General features: G+C 43.3%; 2 protein-coding genes across 3 annotated transcripts in view; both read right to left on the bottom strand.

The window, feature by feature from the left end:
- HIVEP3 (HIVEP zinc finger 3) overlaps window positions 1-3220 on the bottom strand; it is a 318984-nt gene extending 315764 nt beyond the window's left edge. For both annotated transcript variants that reach the window (XM_063453898.1, XM_063453890.1), the window contains exon 1: window positions 2997-3220. The gene's annotated coding sequence lies outside the window, so the exon portion shown is untranslated. The remainder of the gene's footprint in view (window positions 1-2996) is intronic.
- Window positions 3221-9949: 6729 nt separating this feature from the next.
- The window catches only part of SERINC2 (serine incorporator 2), a 65202-nt gene continuing 49425 nt past the window's right edge, over window positions 9950-25726 (bottom strand). Inside the window, exons 9-10 of the mRNA XM_063453923.1 lie at window positions 16990-17196; window positions 9950-10640 (exon numbers count right to left, since the gene is read on the bottom strand). Of these exons, the coding sequence (XP_063309993.1) occupies window positions 10502-10640; window positions 16990-17196 (346 nt within the window). The 3' untranslated portion in view covers window positions 9950-10501. The remainder of the gene's footprint in view (window positions 10641-16989; window positions 17197-25726) is intronic.

The following is a 25726-nucleotide window of genomic DNA, read 5'->3' on the forward strand; positions in this document are numbered from 1 at the left end:
GGACTCCTGATAGGCCAGTGCGTGTTTGGCTAGCAAACCTTGAGTGCCGTACAAAGACACCTCGAGTGCTGTGCATGGTACAGTGCCACAGGTTGCCTACCCCTGTCCTATCCTATACTGTGCATGCTTACTGCATACCTGATTTAGGTGCATGTGCATTCGCAGTTTGAGAAATATCCTACCCCAATACTGCGCATACGCAGTTCGTCACTAACACGCTCCCTCCACCCCCATGCACACTCGCAACATTCCAGCACCAAAGCCCGTGCTGTGCACAGCGCACCATAAGAATCCCATACCCCCTCCTGATGGGGAGCAGGCATCCCACACAGGTAAGCGGACCTACAGCTGATTCAGCTTACTTCCAGTGCAGCAGCATCAACTGAAAGTGATGAGGATAGAGAATTTTTATAGGGTAGGGGATTTTGATAGAACAAGCGCGCCAAGGTAAGTTGTCAAACCGTGCTAAAACGGTTTTAAATCTTATTGTGAGATGCAGCCGGGGCACGATAACCAAAACAGCATGATGCAACGATTACGATGTTTTGAGTGTTCCTTTAATGAAAACACCCTACACATGTGCAACTTCTGACAGAAATACAGTTTATGAGAACGTGGTTTGGATTACATCCAAGCTATATCTTGAAAAATAGATATGTTGCCCTGGCAAACACTTGTAGCCACACTAAAGTTGCTAGGATACAAAAACCTGCAGCAGCTGCAAAAAAGGTGTCTCTCTCTCATTAGGTGTAAAATATACTACACATATCTCTTAATGGGAAACAGTAACTTCTTTCCTGTTGGTATACTAGGTGTACATTAAATATTTGTACATTGTGTGTTAAATGAGTCGCAACTTTTCTTTGGTCTCTCCATTGTTATTAAAAAAAATAAGAATTCAAATATTGATTAAAAATAAACCAGATTTTCCCAAATATGGAGAAACCAGATCAATACAATATTTTGGGAAAAAATTAGAAATCTGGGCTGTGACAAACCCATTATTTTGCCTGCACAGAAGATGTCCTCCTCCTAAATTCACTAACAGGTCCCTGAACCTCATTCAGGTTTTCCCTGTATTCGGTACATAAATCTACCGAACACTAACCACACCCCCGGCTCATTAACTTCAAAGAAACCACAGGATTAAGTACTCTCTCCGTGTGGCCGCCGTTCGTATAACAACGCCATGTGCTGGAGAAAACGGCGGCCATCTTGTTGCACAAATGCATGCAGTGGGACTTGGTCGTCGAGTGTCTGCAACTCTAAGTCAGACACTCAACCGCACGAACACCGATGAAACCATATATGAATGCCTGCTTCTTCCCGCTACAAGCCAGGAGAGCATTGTTCGGTAGGTTTGTTCATACGAACAAGACGAACAAATGCTACCTATGAGCCAGGAGAACCATTCGCCTTTTTGGTCGTTTTGGAACTCCCAAAATTGACCGATCGCTACCACTAAAACTATGGAACTGATTTGGGCAGACGCCTCATGAGCGGTCGGTCAAAATTTTACCCCGGTGCCGATTTGACTGTATTCGTGGGATCTAAGCGCTATTTGGACAACCTGGGCACTCAGATCCAGGCTATCCGGGGATATAATAGTTGTGGGGGTTCCTATATGTTTATTATGTATTTTTATGTGTTCTAAAATTTTATGTTGACACTGGAATTTGTGGACATTTTGTGGGAGTTTTCTGGGCGTGGTTCATTGCATCCTGGTTTTGTATATAAGTGGGCCATATGGATATGATTAGACACATTCGTTTCTACCCTTCATCAAGTCTAGGCTGATGTTTGGGGAATTGGGAGCTATAATCACTATTGCACTTGGGACTCGGGAGATTTATAACGGACATACTCAGCCGGAGTATAGGGGATCCGTCATGCTGGCAAGGTTTCAACAGAGGAAATATCACGCAAAAACAATGGAATAAAGGAGGAAGCGCCTCTAGCGGCTGTCAATGAGACAGCCACTAGAGGCTGGATTAACCCTATTATAAACATAGCAGTTTCTCTGAAACTGCTATGTTTATAGAAGAAAGGGTTAATCCTAGCTGGACCTGGCACCCAGACCACTTCATTAAGCTGAAGTGGTCTGGGTGCCTATAGTGGTCCTTTAAGTGGCCTTGGTGCCTATACTGTCCCTTTAACTTTCCTACTTACCAAAATTGATAAGTTTAATGCCAGGAAAAGAGGCAAGAGCTGGACAGGAGGACATGTCAATGATGTAATTTGTGTTACAGGTAATGATCTCAAATGTAAAAGGGGAGTGTATTTGTACTTTCTAGGGGTGCCAGGCAGTCCTCAAGAGCAGCTAACCGGGGCAAGTCCATATGCAGAGCACTATGGAAGCACACTGGAAAAGCTTACATTGCTATGCCAGAATAGGAATACCAGAGAAACAAAATACACATGACCGAAACCCAAAATCGACACTGTCCTGCTGAAAATGTGACAACTGGCGAGGAATTAACATTCCTCCCAGTGACACTTACAATGCCCTCTGTTTGTATCAACTGTGTAAATAAAACTATGCATGCATTGGGTCGAATAAATAAAAGCAATTTCAGGGTCAAAATGCCAAAAACAGTGTAATAAGCTGGTACATCTCATTTGTTTATTTAGGGAATCATCTCAGCATTTTGCATTATTGTGCTTTATAAATAGGGTCCAATATGTCTATAATATCCCATTATTAAATATTACAATGAATGCTCAAATACCTGATGCATGCTCAGCTATATATATATGCAGACTTTGTGTGTGTCTATATATATATATATAATTTACACGCATATTACACACACAGTGTTTATATGTATACACATGGATTGTTTTCATACCCACACACAGTACATTACTGATATCCATACTGTCCTCAATGTTAATCCCAGATGTAAACAGTGGGAGTGTGATGGTCATTACCCTGTATAGAAACATGCACATGCTGACATACAGTATTTGAGGCCCTGTTGCCAGGCTGCACTCACCTCAAATGATGTCATATGTCCCCAGCCCTGCGGTTGGGTGACGTCACGGTGCTGCTGCAGCGCCCGCCGTTTCCCAGGCAGGCCCGGGCGGAGGAGCAGGGTGAGCCGGGGCTGTCATGCCGCCTCCCCACATCCCCGGTTCACACCTCGGTCCCGGCCGTCCCAACCGACACGGAACACCCCTGTGAAGGGAAGTGGTATTGCCCGCACTTCACTGCTGTCAACCAAAGTCTGGCCGCGCCTACTGGAGAGGAGGGGGAGAGGAGGAGCATGAGCCGAGTTTCCCTATACCGATAGGTGGTACGGCTCACTTCCTTCTGACGAGCACCGTGAGTTTGAAGTACCCACTGAATTATAGGGGTAGTGGAGAGCACTTCCCGGTTGTGAGTGGAATTGAACCACTATTGCCTGCAGTAGGAAATATGAGAGCTAATAATTTTTAATAGAGTAAATTACAAATACTACCCATATACTTATTTTATTTCATCTTATACGAATTCCAGGAATAAGAATTTTTGTATTTATGCATTGCAATGGAGTCTAGTGACAATAACATGCATATAAAACTTGGGGGGGGGGGGGGGGGGGATGTATGTTAGCAGTTTTGGTCGGTGATAAGGTTCTACAGGTGGAACAATCAGCAGGAACATTCCATTTGGTGTCCATGGTGATTGCTCCAGTTTTAGCAATTTTCCCACATAATGACGTCACCCCACAGCAGCCAGATTGTTCATTGAGATAGGTGATGGTTATTGAACCCTAGAGGAGATGCTTATTTGGCTACATTTTGATTATGTTGCATACAGTCACACTGCTAAATGAATGGGAAAGTATATAAATGCAAAATTGATTTATTTGTACATTGTATTATCTAAAATTATTGTAAAGAAAAACAAAATACATTGAAGACTGCAAAACGTTCAGAATTTCATTTGTTGGATCGGACTGTAACCACAAATGCCAAATTAGAGAGAAAATCACCCGCTGGTACTGTGGTAAAATTAGCAAGTAACTAAAATGTGTTCTAGCCTCATGTACAAGTTCACCATACAGCCCGATCCACCTCCGCTAACATCAAGCCCACCTGCTTTAGAGGGTAATATGTCAGTGAGGTCAAGTTGTGGGCAAAACATGGGTGGAAGGGGCCATGCTGCCATTGGCTGTCAATGTTAAGGACAGATGCTTAACATGCACAGGATTGACATTAGCCAACCAGAACTCGCTGTACAGACATCAGGCACCATGACTACTTCAAATCACTGAAGTGGTCAAGGTGCTTGGAGTGGTCCTTTAACCCCTTAAGGACCAAACTTCTGGAATAAAAGGGAATCATGACGTGTCACACACGTCATGTGTCCTTAAGGGGTTAATACTGCTTTATCAGTCTTTACTTCTCCCATCTCCTTTAAAAGAAGACTTCCTTAGTTTCTTAACATATGCCTATAGTAAACGATGTCTAGCAAATGGCAGTCACAATTTTTACATTTAATATTTTACAGCGCTCTTCTCCAACATTGAACTCATCTCCATGTCAATCATGGTTATATCTGGCTTTTTCTGTCATTAAACAGAATTTGTGCAGTTCATGAAAAAAACATTGGAGATTGTGTTGGAAAATTTATTTTTAGTAGTTTTTACAACTGTGCCGGTTTCAACCACATATATCTTTTTTTTTATGTATAAAATGGTTACTCCAACCATTTATCACATTGAAACCTTTAGATTTCTTACCATCTGACATGCACCAAAATTGTGGTAGAATACAACATTTACTTACCTCACAACTCAGTTATCCCGCTGTTGTGTTTTTTTTTCTTCTTCTTAATTTTAGAATTTATGTCCTCTGTTTCCTGATAAATCAAACTATTGGTTGAAATAAAAAAAAGACAATTTCAAAAATGCATTTACCATAATAATAATGGGAAAATGTTATTGAAAATGTTAAGGACAGATGCTTAACATGCACAGGATTGACATTAGCCAACCAGAACTCGCTGTACAGACATCAGGCACCATGACTACTTCAAATCACTGAAGTGGTCAAGGTGCTTGGAGTGGTCCTTTAACCCCTTAAGGACCAAACTTCTGGAATAAAAGGGAATCATGACGTGTCACACACGTCATGTGTCCTTAAGGGGTTAATACTGCTTTATCAGTCTTTACTTCTCCCATCTCCTTTAAAAGAAGACTTCCTTAGTTTCTTAACATATGCCTATAGTAAACGATGTCTAGCAAATGGCAGTCACAATTTTTACATTTAATATTTTACAGCGCTCTTCTCCAACATTGAACTCATCTCCATGTCAATCATGGTTATATCTGGCTTTTTCTGTCATTAAACAGAATTTGTGCAGTTCATGAAAAAAACATTGGAGATTGTGTTGGAAAATTTATTTTTAGTAGTTTTTACAACTGTGCCGGTTTCAACCACATATATCTTTTTTTTTATGTATAAAATGGTTACTCCAACCATTTATCACATTGAAGCCTTTAGATTTCTTACCATCTGACATGCACCAAAATTGTGGTAGAATACAACATTTACTTACCTCACAACTCAGTTATCCCGCTGTTGTGTTTTTTTTTCTTCTTCTTAATTTTAGAATTTATGTCCTCTGTTTCCTGATAAATCAAACTATTGGTTGAAATAAAAAAAGACAATTTCAAAAATGCATTTACCATAATAATAATGGGAAAATGTTATTGAAAATAAAAAGAAAATGTAAAGAAACAAACACGGTTTATATGAAACAAAAAAAATAAGCTAAATTAAAAGTGATGTAATAAAATCAGACAGAAAAAAATGCAGAGGTGCAAGTGAAGAAAAAGAACATTAAATATTATTATGTTATTATTTATATAGCGCCAACAAATTCCGCAGCGCTTTACAATGGGTGGGCGAACAAACATGTAGTTGTAACCAGACAAGTTGGACACACAGGAACAGGGCCTGTTGAGGGCCCTGCTCAATGAGCTTACATACTAGAGGGAGTGGAGTACAGTGACACAAAATGTAAGGATAGTATTAGACTAATGACACGTGCAAGAGAGGAATCCGTCAGGAGCTATTAACAGTTTAATCATGCTTTTGTGAAGAAGTGGGTTTTTAATGATTTTTTGAAGGAGTGGAGACTGGGTGAGCATCTAACAGAGGAGGGAAGTGAGTTCCACAGGAACGGTGAAGCCCTCGAGAAGTCTTGAAAGATGAGAGATGGAAAACTAACAGAGGAAACGTATCCTATAGAATGTAAGCTCGATCGAGCAGGGTCCTCTTCAACCTATTGTTCCTGTAAGTTTATTTGTAATGTACTATTTATAGTTAAATCCCCTCTCATAATATTGTAAAGCGCTACGGAATCTGTTGGCGCTATATAAATTGCAATAATAATAATAATAATAATACCACAAAATAAGGTGCAATTGGAAAATGTGCCAAAAAAAGTTTTTATACACAACCTCCAATATTTACATTTCTCCTCTTTAAAGCATTTGTGTCCTGATTGAAATGGATTGCTTTGTTAGTTTGCTAAGCATTTAATATAATGACCCTGATATTTGGGGTTATTTACCGATTTAGGAAATGTAAATGCTTTAATTTTAAATATTACCTTAGACCCTCTACTACTCCATAACATCTCAGGACCCTGGTTCATTACAGGGTTTATCATGTTTTATCATGCAAGCATAGAGCCTACCACCAAAGTTTCTAACAGTGTTAATGAAGACGTACTGTAAAATACCACTGTGAAGACACCTGATAGGGGTAAATTGCCTGACATGTCTATTATCTTAACACTCTACTCTCCTTCATATACTATATTTCTGTTTACTTGAAATCAGACATTTATTAGGAATGTAGAATAAGGGATAATTTCAGTTTCAAGTGTTGCCATGAAACCGTTAACATGCTACCTGGTTTCTTACTAGTCTGACTCTAGTGAGGCTAAAAAAATAAGTTCTACCAATAAACTAGTTAGACTTCATTTTAATTTGGTGTAATGTTCTTAAAGTGGACCTGTAATTCTAAAAAGGTGTGGATGAAAGGGTCATTTTCCAGAAGGAATAAAATGTAATTATGCATTGTAATAGGGAAAAAACCTTAACTAAACGTTTTTACCAGTAAAGGGTGGTGGACAGAGGTCAGAGCAATAAAAATAAATGTATAACCAAAAAAAAAAAGTTTATATTCGGGATTATAGGATCTTTAATACTAACATATAAAAAAAAAAAATCTTATTCGGCTATTTTGGCCTAAATTTTGAAATTCAAAGTAATTCTCACTTACCCAAATAATCATGTGAATACATTTGGTGATGGCATAAGAACCTACCTAAACAGCCATATACATTTTTTTATTAGGTAGTAAAATGCTTAAAATACATAAGTGAAATCATACATTTACTAGCACACTATTCACATCTGCTGTATAAAATTATACCATTTCATTGTTGAGGAACAGAGTTAAAAGGACACCTATTTATTGGATTGAACAAAGTCTCCTATAACATGCGTTCATTTTTCATGTGATGCTCCATTTTCTTTTAAATGTATATGAAAGATTTAGCAAACTACAACAAAATCCAGTTCAACACAGACACAGTGAGGGCAAACACTGCAAGTTAGTAGGACAAAAAAAATAAAAAAAAATTGTTTAATTTCTTCTATATACTTGCTCTGCCAATTGCCAAGATGGAGGTACCCAGTTACAGGACAAAAAGATGTGAGCTTACATTTAATTTTCCTAGGAGGTGACAGATTCCACTTAACTGTGTACCAGAAGGAACATTTTTGATTTACTTGTAAAATTTACTACCAAATGCCATTACACTCTGGACTTACATTGTGTACTTGAATATCCCGTGGGATACAAACCTCATAAGTTGGAACAGTGTATGTACACTTGCTGTGTTATTTAAGTAGCACAATGGTGAGATAATTATAGTGTTACCGATATCAATATATTGTGGCCCAAAGGTCAAACAGCAGAGTGTCTTTCCTCTCACCCGTTTCTGTTCTCAATCCTTAGGACTGACCTGATATGACCGCCATTTATTGTCTCATCAATTACTGCAGCATAGTGGATACAGTGTAACTGTTGCCATCTTGTGGTCATTTATGTACATTAAGTATTTTATAACTGAATCTAAGTGTGAACCTAAAAAACACTGGACTAACAGTTTTAGGTCAAAATTCTCGAGTAGGAAAAATTCTCAAACGCTGTAGCAGTTATGAACAACACAATTTATAAAAGTTGTTTCACAATATGTTAGCACATACATGAAATCAAATTGCAAAATCTAGGCTATTGTATTTGGAGAAAATTTCAAATCAGATATTTTAGCTTACATCTTTCATTTCAGTTTAGTTTACAATTTTCCACTACTCGCTAATTAGTGAACAAAATTAAGCCAAGTTTGACTAAAATTTGAAATTCCACGGTTTAATGTATAATCCTTTAACAAGCTGCGGTGCTCCTTGGTGTTTTGTTTTTTTAATTAGAAAAAAGTAAGATCAACCATTAATGTAGGTATACTGGAGAATAAGTGTGCAGTCCAACGTTAAATTTAAATCACTTTATTTTTCACTTAACAGGCATTATCAAATTGCATGTAACACATAGTAAAAATATATTACAAAATATTACGTGTAGCAAATGTCATTTATGTTCTCCTGAGTGTATAAAGGCACACAGAGAATTTCAAGCCCTTGTAATAACAGAGAGGACAAGTAATAGGCACTTTTAAGACGGCACTGATACATATACATGTTCTTGTACAGGTGATTACAGAAGGCTTTAACACCGCCAACTATATCTCTCACCAGAAAAAAAATAAATATAACCTAGATCCTAGGTTTTCAGTTACTAGGCATTTAGCCGTTTACTAACTACAAATCCCTTGGATCTTTGCCACTGAAAAGAAAAGCAAACCTTTATTGAAGTTGTAAGTTACTGCAAGCAATACAATGATATCAATATATTAATTGGTTAAATGCTTTAAGTTTTGTGGGTTTTCTTTTCTTTCCTTTTTTTTTTTTTTTTTTTTTTTAAATACTAGGTTTGAAAATACCGGTAGTTATTATTCAGTGCACATACTGGAGACATCTTAACCCCTTAAGGACACATGCCATGTGTGCCATGTCATGATTCCATTTTATTCCAGAAGTTCTTAAGGGGTTAAATAGCCTTCTCCTATCAGCACAGCAATTAAGAGTTTGCAATTAGTTTAAAATATATATATATTTTGTATTTATCTGGCATTCAAGGAGATCAGAAGCATGCTGGAAATCTTTATACAACAGAGAAAATAGAAGCACAGATCTATTAGTACACATATATTTACAGCAGGTAACAGGTCAGTTAAGGCATCTGTCTTAGATGGGTTAAAAACCTCCTGAATATTTTGAAAACTGTAAACACTCCTCTGACCACTAGGCCTGCCCAATGCCTCTCAACAAACAGAACTGTCCCAATTCCTTGACTGAAAACAGACTAGCATACTGACAATGTTATTCATTAACATAAAAAGTGGCATAGTGATTTTCAAAATTTAGGTCAAAACAGCCAATCTATAAATTACTTTTCGAATGTGTCTATTTTGGCTAAAACTTGAAATACACTTTGAAATCCTGACAGCTTACACTTTAATCAATAACCTAACTGGTAAAGGTTAAAATGTGTGTTCCCCTTTTTTTTCCATGTAAAAACACTGTATTCCTATCCAGACCCTAATATTCGAATTGCTTTTCTTACTATATTGATATTTTGTAGAATTTATATTAAAGGGATGGATTACTTTCTGTTCTTGCAGAAAAATGTACTTCTGACAAAAAAAAAAATGGAAACATTTTCAAGTGTAGTGATAAATGTAAATTCTTATTAAAGAAGGTCTTATTTGAGCTGAGAGAACACATTCAAATTTGCCCCCTGCACCAAAAAAAAAAAAAAAAAAAAAAAAAAAAAAAGGGATTGTGGACTGTGCTGTGCTGGGTAGTTAGTTAAAAAAATAAATCTCAGCCCAGAAAGAAGAGGTAGGTATCAAGATTCAGACCCATTAAAGCACTGCGGAAGGCACACAATGGTAACTGACAGCACTTTGCTTCCTAAAAAACGGAAACTACTAAATTTAAATAAGTATGTGATAAACAAATAGAACATTGTACAGTTATTTACAAGCATGAAGTTGACCTACAAATAAAGACCAATTTTTAAAGACCATGACATCAAACATAATTACAATTTATGCATTTTAAAAAACAGGAGGAAAAAATTACAGGTGGATATATTTCTGATCATAAAGCACATGCTTTTCCTTTTCTCCGCAGTACTTACAATCTGCATTGATCTTGCATGCAATTTCCTTACTATAGAGTCCAACGTATATTGCATATTAAATTGAAGTCCAATTACCATTTTGCATCTTAAAAAACTTAATCAACAATGCTAGAAGAGAACACTAAATAAGGGCAGACAAAAGTTCCAGAGATATAATTTGAAGATCCCACATTTAGTTGAATTCTCGGTCAGATAGTACCAAAGGGGCAATAAGAGTCCACAAGTAAAGAAGGAGTCCAACCCAACTGGAGGCGATCTTCACCCACACTGCTGACCAAGGACTGGTCAATGGTTGACCAGACTGGCCAGGCCTGAAAAAAAAAAAAAAGAGATACAATAGTGAGGAAAATAAAATGTGTATATTTACTCATTAACAAGTATATTTCAGCCAAGTCAGTCCTTCAGGAATTAAACAGTTTAACATTTTACTTATAGATAAGCAAAGACTCATCAAAATAATCTAAAGCCCAGCCGGCATTCTGGACATTCCTACTTTAAAACTGAAAATTACTACATACCATTGTGCCTTTCTAAAATGGATCTAGTATCTTATAAGCAGCCTTCATAATAAGAACATAGCTGAAAAGAACTCAACTTCAGCCTGTCATGGCTCCCAGCATGTCTAATCGCGTGGCTTCACTCAAATAGAGCAGCCAAACTGTCAGACATACTCTAAACTTACCTTGGGCTCGGCGGGTAGCTGTCCGGTCTCCCTCCTTTCCGGTCCCCAGCACGTGCGACGCTCCTAGGAGTGCCGGCCGCTGTGGACCGTACTTTTTTAAAGAAACCTACCTTTGCCCAAGTCAAAGATGGCACAGACGTGCATACAGCGTCACGTCATAGATGCACATGCACATTTTGGGGTCAGAGGTTAAACACAGCCAATTACAGCCTAAAGAGGGTTATTTAACCCCTTAAGGACCAAGCTTCTGGAATAAAAGGGAATCATGACATGTCACACATGTCATGTGTCCTTAAGGGGTTAAACTCAAAATAGCATTTGGTCAGTGCCCTGTCGTGGCTTCCCTTAGCTGGTTATCCGAGAGAGTGTTCCTGATCGTTATATTTCTGGTATTTGATTTTGGCTTCGTTTGACTTCCCTGATTTCTGGTATCCTTGACTTTTGGCTTTCCCTCATCGTTGTGTCTCGTTCTGTATCCCTGACCTTGGCAAATATTCGGACTATTCTTGGATATGTTAAGTCCGGCCATTCTAAGGTCCGGTTATAAGTTATCCTTAATCCTAGGTGTGATATTATTCTGCGTGCTGGATCCCTTAGTAATCCTGACATAGCCTTTCATACTTGTTTTCACTGTTTAAATGGACTTCGGCTTGTGTCACTTGTGCCCTTTTTGATTTCAATTCGAAAATCCGATTTCACCTACGATGTAACCCCACATATCAAAAATAAAGGTAATGCATCTCAAAAAACTGCATTCAAATAGAAATTGCCTTTTTTTGCACCACACACCATTTAAAGGTACACTGTAACTGTGTCATCTCATAAGAGGTTATAGTATCCCCTGTTGGTGTTCTTCCATTCAGTGGTAACCCCTTAACGCTATTTGGACATTCTATGCCGTCCTACATGAAGTGGTCTCTAAAGTCTGTAAGGTGCAGGACCGTCTTTAACAAGGGGCAAAAGGGGCATCTGCCCCAGGCCCAGTTATTCCTGGGGGGCCCAAAGCAGCTGCCCCTTGAGCCTGCAACAATTTAAAATTCCCACGGACCGGGCCCCTTTCACTTTGTTCTACCGGCCTGCTGGACAGGTCAATTCCTCCCAACTGAAAGAGTGCTATGTGGATAAGAGGAGAAGGCACCACATGCAGAGCAGGAGAGGAGCTGAGGAAGCCTGGTGCCTCAGACTCCCATCAGCCTAGGTCAGCCAGCTTCCACTGGATTCCAGGGAAGCCACCCTTCTGCATCATAAGTAAGTAAACAGGAGGGTAGTATGTAAATTATAATGTGTATATGTATGTACCGGTTTATATGCATTTGTACATATATATGTGTGTATATGTCAGGCACCTGTGTGCCTATGTCTGTGTATGTGCACCTGTGTGTCAGAGTGTATATGTACCCTTTGTATGTGTACCTATTTGTGTATGAGTACATGTTTGTGTATGTTTACCCATGTGTCTGTGTATATGTACCGGTTTGTGTATGTTTACCTGTGTGTCAGAGTGTTTGTGTGTCTGTATGTTTCTGAGTGTGTGAATAACTGTGTGTGTGGCAGTGCATACACCCATGCATTCCAATGCCAACACTGCACTTGCATTCCAACACTAACACTACACACAAATACACCCGCCCCCCCCTCCCCCCCCCCCCCCCCACACACACACACACACTGTCACCTTTTTCTCTCTGCCACACTCACTATCACATTAACTCCTCCAATTCGGTCATATTCATCTCCTCAACCATGCCACATTCACCCTGTGACATAAAGCTCCCCTAATCGTATCATGCTCACTCACCTCCTCTCGCCCTGTCACACTCCTTCCTCCAACCAAGTCACGACCACCCCCTAACTCTTTGACACTCCCTCTGTCACACTCACCGCCCAACCCTGTCTCATTCACCTATCTGGCCCTGTCACACTCACCTTTCCACAGTTTCCCCGTTTCCCTCCCTGTCACAGTCACCCCCTGAAAACAGTCATAAAACACAGCTGCACCATAAACTTAATGCACAAAAGCCACAGGCAGCCCCCCATACACACAACACATTGCAAACAGTTACCCCCCACACATATGGCCCCGGACACAAACATTCACGTGGTCACGGAGACGTACATTTCAAAACAAAGATACTCACTGTCAGACTCACTCTCAGACACAGTGACTGTGATAGTTATTAATAGGCAAAGGGGACTAGGGAGCCCAAGCAAATGCTTGCCCAGGGTCCAATCTATATTAAGACGGCCCTGGTAAGGTGGCATAGAACGCCCTGCATAATCAATAAATACCTGGACTCCCCTCTGTCTACTGCGGACATTTTTAGAGGAACCAGACTTATAGATGAGCTGTTTGCAGCACTGAAATCTAGCACTGCAAACTGCTCTTTAAATAAGAATTTAAATGTCTATTTAAAAGATTGCATGGTGAGCAGGGCTAAATCCCTACTTACAGAACTAACCCTAGGTATCAATGCATACTTGGGGCTCTCCTTAATGTGCTGGGTGACCATTTTTAGTGGACCCAGACTGAGGGAAGTCAGCACTGCAAAGGGCCCTTTACATCCATGCATGAAACCATGCCTAAGCGATCACACTGTTTTTAGTGGGGTATAGGCTGCTCAGGGGAGACCCTCCAGAGTCTAAATAGACCCCGGCATGGACTCCCAGCAAGTCCCCAGCCAATATGGGGATAGCTTCCCAGCACAGATCTCTATATAATCTGCTTGGAACCAAGTTAACTCAGAATTACATTTAGTGTAATTCTGAAAATGGCAAGTAGATGATGGCAACATACCACTATCTACTGTGTTAAATACAGTTAAACATTAGCAGTGGGTTACCTTTGGGTAGGGGTTAGTGAGGGTTAGATTTAGGGTCACACTTCGTGTTGGGGTAGGGTTAGGGCAAGGCAAAGATTAATGTTTTTCGGTTAAAGATAGTGTAGGGTTTTAGTTAAAGGAACGCCATAGGGTCAGAAACACAAACTCTGGGGAACATACTTGGAATTAAATTGTTATTGGGGCAACCTGTAATTGGATGACCCTAGCCTGCCCCTATGATGAGGCAGGCTAGGGACACCCCCAGATGCCCCATGATGCACTGCCTTTAGAAAGGCAGCGCCATCTTGGGAGCCACATGGCTGGGGGAGGGAGGGGGGTTAATTTTTTATATATGTGTGATGAAGTGCCCTTCACCACTTTGTCCTGGAGAGGCCTGCTTGCCAGCCTCCTGCCCTGCGACTATGGCCCTGGGATGTATTGCCCTTTAAGGAACTGATTTGGGCATATTGTATTTTATTATGCTGTGTATGGCCCTTTAAGAACCGTCTGTGGGCACATTGTGACTTTGGTGAACAAATGCCCCTTTAAGACTATGGCCCCTGGAAGATATTGCCTGTTAAAGACTATTTTAGCAGATTGGATTTTAAAAGGATGTAGCCGAAGTGGCCGCCATTAGACAAACGAACACGAGGCGGTGGCCATCTTTGTTCATTCGAACGAGGTCAGCGGTATGTGTAGCCAAATCCATGGAACTGAAATCGGCTACGCATTTCAACGAACACCGCTGACCCTCACCTTCTCCTACACTCCGTTTTCAGCTGCAGAGGCCAAGTCCCGTTCTAAGCTAAATGCACGAACGGTTCCGTTCGTGCATTCGAATGGGACTTAGTAATTTTTCTGTGTAAAATAGACCGACCGCACAGCCCAAATCTATGGAACTGTTTTAGGCAGGAAAGTGTGCTTGCGGTGTCGGTCATAAAGTACTCACAGCTAACTTTATCTACTGGATGGATTTGTGTGTTTATGTTTAAAGTGTGCTGATTCTGAATATGTATTTGTGTTTTTATGAAGATTGGACGTATATTTGTAAAGTTACAGTACATGTATAAAAACTGTATTTTTCCTGCTTGTGATAATTATGTTAACCCATTGTGTACCATAATTATATCACAGGCAGAGGGGAGGATTTTGTGTATAATTGCTGGGAGTGTTTTCTGTAATGTACGTGTGTTATTGGTTGTTCTGTAAAACCCTGTGGGTGGTCCTATGTAGGAAAACCTGCATAAAAGAAGGCCCTTTGGTGCAAAGTAAAACAGATCTTCTTGACCCTCAATACGTAGCCTTGTCTCGTTATTTGAGAGAACTGCTATATCACACTGGGGATTGCTATGCTCTGCATACTCCCATGAGCTTTAATCACTCAGCTCTTTTAAGAGCTTGTTCCTGATACGCTCTCCTGGAGGAGAGGTCTTCCCACACGGTCCTGGAGGACAGAAGCTGATCCAGGGTGGACAGAAGACGGCGAGACTCCAGTTAAGCTACGGCGGTTTTGGAGTCTGCAGTGGTTGTGGTGTCCGGTGCGGTGCTTGTGGTCCTCGGCGCAAGCTAGGAAGCGTCCATTAACGGAAGGTTCCGTTACAATATGCTGTCCTGAGGAAAGTCCCAATCGGGGACTGAAACGTTGACCTTTGGCATTTATTTTTTACTTTTTGATGTGAAAATAAAATTTACATTTTAATTGGAGCCTGGGAGTGCGGACCATCTTTTTGAAATATATATATATATATATATATATATATATATATATATTTATTTTTTTTACACACATACATACACTGCTCCAAAAAAATAAAGGGAACACTTAAACAACACAATGTAACTCCAAGTCAATCACACTTCTGTGAAATCAAATAAGGAAGCAACACTGAGTGACAACACCGTGTAGGATGTTTGGCATTTTCCAGAGAACACCAAGATTGGCAAATTCGCCACTGGCGCCCTGTGTTCTTCACAGATGAAAGCAGGTTTACACTGAGCACATGAGACAGACGTGACAGAGTCTGGAGACGCCGTGGAGAACGTTATGCTGCCTGCAACATCCTCCAGCATGACCGGTTTGGCAGTGGGTCAGTAATGGTGTGGGGTGGCATTTCTTTGGGGGGGCCGCACATCCCTCCATGTGCTCGCCAGAGGTAGTCTGACTGCCATTAGGTACCGAGATGAGATCCTCAGACCCCCTGTGAGACCATATTCTGGTGCGGTTGGCCCTGGGTTCCTCCTAATGCAAGACAATGCTAGACCTCATGTGGCTGGAGTGTGTCAGCAGTTCCTGCAAGACGAAGGCATTGATGCTATGGACTGGCCAGCCCCTTCCCCAGACCTGAATCCAATTAAGCACATCTGGCTGGGACATCATGTTTCGCTCCATCCACCAATGTCACGTTGCACCACAGACTGTCCAGGAGTTGGCAGATGCTTTAGTCCAGGTCTGGGAGGAGATCCCTCAGGAGACCATCCGCCACCTCATCAGGAGCATGCACAGGCGTTGTAGGGAGGTCATACAGGCACGTGGAGGCCACACACACTGCTGAGCCTCATTTTGACTTGTTTTAAGGACATTACATCAAAGTTGGATCAGCCTGTAGTGTTTTTCCACTTTAATTTTGAGTGTGACTCCAAATCCAGACCTCCATGGGTTGAAAATTTTGATTTCCATTTTTGTGTGATTTTGTTGTCAGCACATTCAACTTCTGAAAGTATTTCAGAAGAATATTTAATTCATTCAGATCTAGGATGTGTTATTTTTGTGTTCCCTTTATTTTTTTGAGCAGTGTGCGTATGTTATAGATAGATAGATAGATAGATAGATAGATAACATACACACACGCACACTGCTCAAAAAAATAAAGGGAACACAAAAATAACACATCCTAGATCTGAATGAATTAAATATTCTTATGAAATATATATATAAATACTAAGTCATTATTCAATAATCTGTATTTCCAGACTAACTATTTTGGCCTAAAACTTCAAATTTGCTTTGAATTCCTGACAAATTACACTTCAATGAATAAACCTTAACAGTGGAGGCTTCTCCATCAAACCGCTACCTGATGTACTAATTGCATACTGCAATCTGTATTCTGTATGTAGTATACGTATACACCAACAAAATACAAGATGCTGGATACTCACAGATACCAGTTGGTTAGGGTCATCATAATGTATAGTGAGGCAATGAAAAGGCAAAAATGAAAAAAGCTGTAACTGTACGACACAGAATCCTCTTCATTATCATATGCTCTGTGCATCCCATCTTCAGTGATGGGAACCCCACTTTCTCCAGAGCCATCTTCAGTCTGCATCATCTTGTTGACTTGGGTGTTGTTTGAAGAGCGCAAGCTAGAACAGAAATAGAATGACAGAGTCAGAAATGGGTTCTGAGGAACAGTTCTAAGCACTGGAAGACACAAGTGGACCTTCCAAACCCAAACTAAATGAAAATAGTTTCATCCCCCCAACCCTTAATAAATGAGGAAGAGGAAATATGATGAAAACATGATCTGATGGCTGAGGACAATATCGTTTAAACTGTACTTGTCATATTTAAAATTGCATCTATAGCAAATGTATAAATGAAAGGTTATGCACCTGTACATTATCCTGCCACTTACATAATTTGGACACAGCTGGTCCATCCATTTTATGGACTTTATGCTGGGAGTGATTTTTGCCAGTACAGCGCAAAGTATTAATGTCGTGGCTAAATGATCAATCCCAATCTATCCGTCAATCTCAGGACATTTGACTGGTAGATCGCAGCACGTAAAGTGAAATTATGTTAAAAATAAACCAGTATACCAGTGGGAGGGGAGGGGCAAAAGACTGCACAGGAGGGGAGGGGGGGCTAAAGAGGGCACAGGAGGGGAGGGGGGGCTAAAGAGGGCACAGGAGGGGATGGGGGCCTAAAGAGGGGACAGGAGGGGATGGGGGCCTAAAGAGGGGACAGGAGGGGAGGGGGGCTAAAGAGGGGACAGGAGGGGAGGGGGGGCTAAAGAGGGCACAGGAGGGGAGGGGGGACTAAAGAGGGCACAGGAGGGGAGGGGGGGCTAAAGAGGGCACAGGAGGGGAGGGGGGGCTAAAGAGGGCACAGGAGGGGAGGGGGGGCTAAAGAGGGCACAGGAGGGGAGGGGGGGCTAAAGAGGGCACAGGAGGGGAGGGGGGGCTAAAGAGGGCACAGGAGGGGAGGGGGGCTAAAGAGGGCACAGGAGGGGAGGGGGGCTAATGAGGGCACAGGAGGGGAGGGGGGCTAATGAGGGCACAGGAGGGGAGGGGGGCTAATGAGGGCACAGGAGGGGAAGGGGGCTAATGAGGGCACAGGAGGGGAAGGGGGCTAAAGAGGGCACAGGAGGGGAAGGGGGCTAAAGAGGGCACAGGAGGGGAAGGGGGCTAAAGAGGGCACAGGAGGGGAAGGGGGCTAAAGAGGGCAAGGGGGCTAAAGAGGGCAAGGGGGCTAAAGAGGGCAAGGGGGCTAAAGAGGGCAAGGGGGCTAAAGAGGGCAAGGGGGCTAAAGAGGGCAAGGGGGCTAAAGAGGGCAAGGGGGCTAAAGAGGGCAAGGGGGCTAAAGAGGGCAAGGGGGCTAAAGAGGGCAAGGGGGCTAAAGAGGGCAAGGGGGCTAAAGAGGGCAAGGGGGCTAAAGAGGGCACAGGAGGGGAAGGGGGCTAAAGAGGGCACAGGAGGGGAAGGGGGCTAAAGAGGGCACAGGAGGGGAAGGGGCTACAGAGGGCACAGGATGGCAAGGGGCTACAGAGGGCACAGGAGGGCAAGGGGCTAAAGAGGGCACAGGAGGGGAAGGGGCTAAAGAGGGCACAGGAGGGGAAGGGGCTAAAGAGGGCACAGGAGGGGAAGGGGCTAAAGAGGGCACAGGAGGGGAAGGGGCTAAAGAGGGCACAGGAGGGGAAGGGGCTAAAGAGGGCACAGGAGGGGAAGGGGCTAAAGAGGGCACTGGAGGGGAAGGGGCTAAAGAGGGCACAGGAGGGGAAGGAGCTAAAGAGGGCACAGGAGGGGAAGGAGCTAAAGAGGGCACAGGAGGGGAAGGGGGATATGTAAGGGCACATAAGGGGAGGGAGGTGAAAGACTGCATAGGAGGGGAGGGGGCTAATGAGGGCACAGGAGGGGAGGGAGCTAATGAGGGCACAGGAGGGGAGGGAGCTAATGAGGGCACAGGAGGGGAGGGAGCTAATGAGGGCACAGGAGGGGAGGGAGCTAATGAGGGCACAGGAGGGGAGGGAGCTAATGAGGGCACAGGAGGGGAGGGAGGTAATGAGGGTACAGGAAGGAGGGGGCTAAGGAGGGCACAGGAAGGGAGGGAGCTAAGGAGGGCACAGGAGGGGAGGGAGCTAAGAGGGCACCAAAGGGGAGGGAGCTAAAGAGGGCGCCAAATGGGAGGGAGCTAAAGAGGGCACCAAAGGGGAGGGAGCTAAAGAGGGCACCAAAGGGGAGGGAACGAAAGAGGGCACAGGAAGGAAGGGGGGCTAAAGAGTGCACAGGAAGGAAGGTGGGCTACATAAGCGGACAGGAGGGAAGGTGGGGTACATAAGCGGACAGGAGGGAAGGTGGGGTACATAAGCGGACAGGAGGGAAGGTGGGCTACATAAGTGGACAGGAGGGAAGGTGGGCTACATAAGTGGACAGGAGGGAAGGTGGGCTACATAAGTGGACAGGAGGGAAGGTGGGGTACATAAGCGGACAGGAGGGAAGGTGGGGTACATAAGCGGACAGGAGGGAAGGTGGGGTACATAAGCGGACAGGAGGGGAGTGGACTAAAGAAAGTCACAGAGATGCTGGGGAAAATGGCCTACAGATGGGCTGAGATGGGACAAAGACACACAAAGAGGGGCTGGGGGCACAAACAGGAACATATAAGCACTTGGGGGGCAGAGAGACACAGAGGGGCTGGGGAAGGGGAAAAAAGAAACAAAGGAGTTGGGGGAGAAACAGATACATCAATTGGCTGCAGGAGAAAGACACACAAAGGGGTTAGGGAGACAAAGAGGTACAAAGAAGGGCTGCGGGGATGAACAGATACACAAAAGGGCTGGGGAAGAGACACACAAAAGGGAAAGAGGGGGGGGGGGGGAAGAGACACACAAAGGGGTTAGAAATAGATGCCTGCTGGCGGAAGAAAGTGGCCAGCCACAGTTGCCAGTGCCAGCCTGCCGGCTAGTCACAGCCAGCCAGCAACAGTAATGAAGGTGAGAAGAGACAGCTTGAGTTGGGTATCACAGAGCTTTGTTATATCACTATATTGTGAATGGGGGCCAGCATTTTAGAGAACACAATCTCCAGGGCCTTTAGACTCCATCGTAGTCTCTAATGGGGTCTTGAGGGGACTCTTATTAACATACAGTTTACATATTTGAGGAATTAATATTTTTGAATTGCGGGTGTTGTTTTTTTTTTACACACACTCAGACACACACTACATCCCCTGCACATAGAGAGACACTGCATGCCCTGCACAGACGCAGACACACACTGCAAGAGTCCAGTACTCTAAAGTCATAATCTTCAAAACCGAGAACCAGCTGCGATTTGGCCAGTATGGCAGTATGGCCAGGAGCCGTGACTGATCTGATGCCACTTTGTGCAGAATTCTCGGGATTAGGCTTACCAGGGGAAAGATGTACGCAAGGGGAAACTCACACCGGATAGAAAGACCATCTATTACCAGAGGTCCGTCCACCTTGAAAAGGGAGGCAAATGAACTCACTTTTGCATTGGACCTTCTTGCCATAAGGTCTATATCTGGGAGACCGAATCTCTCCACCAGTTGAGCAAAAACCTTTTGATTGAGAGACCACTCGTTCTGGGACCATTTTGATCTGCTCAAATCGTCCGCAATCACGTTGTCTATCCCACGAACGTGAACTGCTGAAATGTCGTCCAGGTGGTACTGAGCCCAAGACATGATCCGTGAGCAAAGGAGATACAATGTTTTTACCTTTGTACCGCCTTGTTTGTTCAGGTATGACACAGTAGTCTGATTGTCCGACTGGATCTTCACAGCTTTCCCCAAAATGAAACTTTTGAACTGTTGAAGGGCGTAGAATACTGCCAGCATTTCTCTGAAATTCGAAGATTCCTTTGTTTCGTCTTTTGACCAAACACCCTGTCTTAAGTGATATCCTAGATGCGCTCCCCAACCTGTGTTTGAGGCGTCTGTTGAAATTACTAGCCAAGATTTTAGACGAAAAGACCGGCCTTTTGTAAGGAACTTTTCCTCCAGCCACCACGAGATTCTTGCTTTTGTATGATCTGATATATGCATGAGTGCATCTAGGTCTACTTCCCTTTTTGACCACTGCGAAAGGGCCCATTGTAAGGGCCTTGATTCTGCTCTGGCCCATTTCACTGCTGGAATCGTAGAAGTCAGATGACCCAAAACCTGCATGGCTTTTCTTACGGAACATTCTGATAGTTGAAGCAGTTCCGTTATCAAACCTTTTATCTTTTTCTTCTTTCTGCTTGAAAGATGAATTGACAGAGTGTCTGACTTGATCCAGAACCCCAAAAACCTGATGGACTTTGACGGGGTAATGTGTGACTTTTCTAGATTTATAATGCAGCCATGGTCTTCCAGGACTTTTAGAGTGTATGTCACCTCTGAGTTCAGCGTGGTTCTTGAACCTGCTTTTATCCACCAGTCGTCCAAATAGGGCACGATTGTGATACCTTGTAGCCGTAGGTGTGCTGTGATCGGCGTGAGGATCTTCGTAAAAATCCTGGGTGCCGAGGCTAACCCGAACGGGAGAGCTTTGAACTGGAAATGATGGATGCTTTTCCCTTTCCTTATAGCAAACCTGAGGTATCTTCTCGAAGTCACATTCATAGGAACATGCAGATAGGCATCCTTCAGATCCAAGGTGGCCATAAAATCTCCTTTCCGAAGGATATGTGTGACCGACTCTATTGTCTCCATTCTGAAATGTTGATAAGGAATGAGTTTGTTTAGGGATTTTAGATCCAAGATAGGACGAAAAGTCAAGTCTGTTTTTGGAACAAGGAACAAACGGGAGTATACCCCTTGATAAGCTTGAGATTTTGGAACCTTTCTTAAAAGGGAGACGATGGCGGAAAAAAGGGCTTGGTTTTTTAATCTTGAGCGGTAGGAGGAGACAAGGAAAGTTGACCTTGGGGTATCCAAGAAATCTATTCGGTAATCTTTTTGGACTAGATTCAAAATCCATGGATTTGCAGTCGTCTCTCTCCATCTGTGAAAAAAACTCTGCAACCTTCCGCCCACTCTGATGGCGTCAGAAACGCTTGTTTCTGTCAGATTTATCTCTTTGTGTGTCAAACTTCGGATATTTCCTTTGCTGACGAAACCCTCTGGGTTTGTCTTGAAAACCCCTCCGATGTCTAACTTGGAAATTCCTGTACCTGGGCTTCCAGGAATATTTCCTTTCTTGCGGCAAGGCCTTCTTGGTTTCCGACATCTGTCGGACTAACTCTTCTAGGGGAGAGCCAAACAATTTTTTCTTCTCCAAGGGAAGTTCACATAATGCAGACTTTGAAGCAGTGTCTGCTGCCCAGGCCTTAAGCCACAGTGCCCTACGGGTTACAGACGACAAACCCATGACACGAGCTGACAGTTTAATCACCTCTGTAACAATATCCATAAGGTACTCATTGGACAACCTCAAATTTTGGAATAGGAGGGACAGGCCTTTATCCTGGGTATCACACAGACCTTCTTCCAAGGAATTCAGCCAAAGATTCTGGGCTCTTGCCACTGAAGCCCCGGCTAATGCAGCTTTAGCCTGAAAACCTGCTGCCTGATAGGCCCGTCTGCTGGAAGTTTCCGCTCTCTTATCCATAGGGTCTTTCAGACCCGAAATTTCCCCAATAGGCAAGATAGTTCTTTTAGACAATTGAGAAATCTGTACATCAACAACTGGTAAATCTTCCCATTTATCTTCCTCCTGTATTTTAACAATACTCTTAAAATGTCTGGAGATAAATGCCCTTTTTTCTGGGTTCTTCCACTCCCTGACAATTAAATCCAGCATATACTGTAGGGTTGGCAGAGTTTTACTCCTGGTTTTATCTACCATCTCGTTAGAAAGGACCATAGACACCTCTTTGATAAATTTCCTTAGCTCATCACGAGGAAACGCCTCCTCTTCATCAGAGGATTCGCTAGAGGATTCTGAATCCGATAAAGAACATTCCCCCGAAGAGAATTCTGAATCTGATGGTGTCCTTTTCCTTTTAGCTTTCTGTTTAGTAGTCTTAACTGGAGAAGTCTGAGCTGTTTCTTTAAAGGACTCAAGGGTCTGGGCTAGATTATCCTGAAACCAAGACAAAAAAGACTTCATTTCTTGTTGCTTGGATTTTTCTAGCGATAATGAGGAGCAAATATTACAGATTTTCCTCTTAAACCCATCTGGTAAAGGAGTGCAGCATTCACTACAACAGAGATGTTTAGACTTGGAACTGGCTTTTTTCGAAGCAGAAGTAGAAACCTTGTCTTTATCCATATTGTCAGTATAAACAGGGCTAGACATATATGTAATACATAAAACATGAACAATATTTGTATTCCTTTAAGAACATTTAAAATACATAGAGAGTTTTAAAAAATAGAAACCAGTTTAGAATCCTACCTCTAAAACCTCTGACCCGTGTGGGGGGGCTGGTGACACGGGAGATCTTTACTGTCAAGCATCCATGCTGACAGAAAAATCTGCACAGCATATATAGGCAGAATGATTCAAATCTGGCGCCATTTCCTGGGAGTTCAGACCGCGCATGCGTGATAGCGCGGTCGGAACTCCGGTGGAACGCAAAACCACCCGGGCGTGCGTTCCACTGCTGTGCGCATGCTCCTCCGGCGGACAGGGATTCGCTGCCCAAATGTACCGCCTCCATGCGTAGCCGGTGACCTCATGCGGCATAAAACGCCAGCTTTTCATACCTGCTCTGTAACAGCAGTATGTTCCATGGCCACTCAGCGCTCCACCCGGGAGGCTATCAGGCCGGTTCCCCCTGGCAGCAACCCATGTGCCTCACCAATCACTCCATCTTCCAGATGCCGTCCGTTCCTGTTGGAACAAGAAAGAGAACTGAGGTCCTAAGGCTGCAAGGGTCTCTTATACCTGGTAAGGGGAGGAACTTTTTATGTTAATTTCTTTCAGATGCTTGGCCTAAGGGAAGAGTACATCCCTATTGTACTGCCACCATATGCCAGGAAAATACACACACACGTCTTACAAATACATTCTTGCACTTACACATTTTATACAAATATTCAAAAACTGCATCTGTACACATTAATATTATACACGAATGGGGCGGAGCCTAGCGCTTGATCTGAATGGCCGCAATCTTGCAAAGCTCCGTACAATCGATAAATAATCTATGCCAATCTGGGAACCCACTGTGCCATCGAAAGAACTAGCTACCTACTAGGGCACCCCTCGAGGACAAGGAACAAGCGGATGCCTTTTTTGTTCCCGCAAACAGGTAAGAAGACCCGACTGAGAACTGGGGCCTACATCAAGTTTCACGCCACGAAGCCAACGCCGGAGATTACAGCACAGAGAACACATAACGACACCCACCTGCTGACCGGCACCACCGAACCAGACAGTCACAATATGGGCCGAAGGGTCCCAGATGCCTGCCCCGATCACCAGCAGAGACACACAGGACATAGGTGACCTGCTACAGCAACCGATGACGCCCAAGATGGCGGCCTCGCCTGACCGCAAGCTGGTCCCTCAAGATGAAGAACAGCAGCCTGTGGCTGTGCTGGAGCTCGCTACCGCACAACCAACCTGGCAAGCCGGGACAAACACACCCCAGCTACCAAACAAGACATTGCTGACCTGCTAATGGAAATGAGACAAATGCATGCAGCGGATCTTGAAATGATCAGGACTGAAAGACCGGTGACTGCACGCACACAGGCCTCAGAAGAGGATATTATAGACCTGAGGCAGGAGGTAAAGGGGCTAAAGGAACATTTCCACCATATGGAAAAATCAGGCTCCTCGGGGCAGTCAGGGGAAAGACCCCGCTTGCCTTCGAATCATTCCATCTCACCTTCTACCAGGACTTAACACGGAACACTCTTTTGTGGCACAGGTCCTTGAACCAAGTTACAAGCCAACTGCGTGAAGCTAAGATTGACTATAAAATGGACTCTACCAAGGTCTCTGTGACCAAATTAGTCTCTCCTCGCTACAAGAGGCCATACTGTTCCTGCGGACGCGGGGTATGCCTACACAAGCCCAGCCATGGGCGACCCCCATGACATCACACACTTGGGACCCGGAGAGAATAACACATTTTCTCCCTGGGAACACAGAGAGTCAAGGGGCTCTGACTTCAACTATCTCACGGAAGCAAGCATTCAATGTTTTATTAAATTTTGTTTCCTTTTCACGTTCCATTTTACTGTTAGCTAAATGTTCACCATAAGCTCTAATGTTCCTCAACTGGGCACGGCATACTTAGGCACAGGGACCATATACTAGGTGGCTTCAACGCTATAACATGAGCTCTCACCATCCACGGGAGCGCTGCAAACTCCCATGAGTTTAAACTCTCCCCGACAACACCCAACCTAGCTACCTCAGAAGCAGGCCCTACAGCACCTATGGGGTGGAAAACACTCACCCGTAAATCAGTGTGGACCTGCCGACATCACACAGTCTTAACCACAAATTTCCACAGACAAAACCCCAACTAAGAGAAGGCAGACACACGCATGGTCAGCACCACTAAAGGCTATATAAAAGGTGGTACACACAAACGACGAACTCACGACAGACAACCCACTGACAATAACTCACTCTAACTCACTGCATCACCATGTTTTCATGGGTATGGTTGAAAATGTTATTCTCATCCCCACTAACTATCG

This window comes from Pelobates fuscus, chromosome 1 (assembly GCF_036172605.1).
Source record: "Pelobates fuscus isolate aPelFus1 chromosome 1, aPelFus1.pri, whole genome shotgun sequence".
NCBI classification, from domain to species: domain Eukaryota; kingdom Metazoa; phylum Chordata; class Amphibia; order Anura; family Pelobatidae; genus Pelobates; species Pelobates fuscus.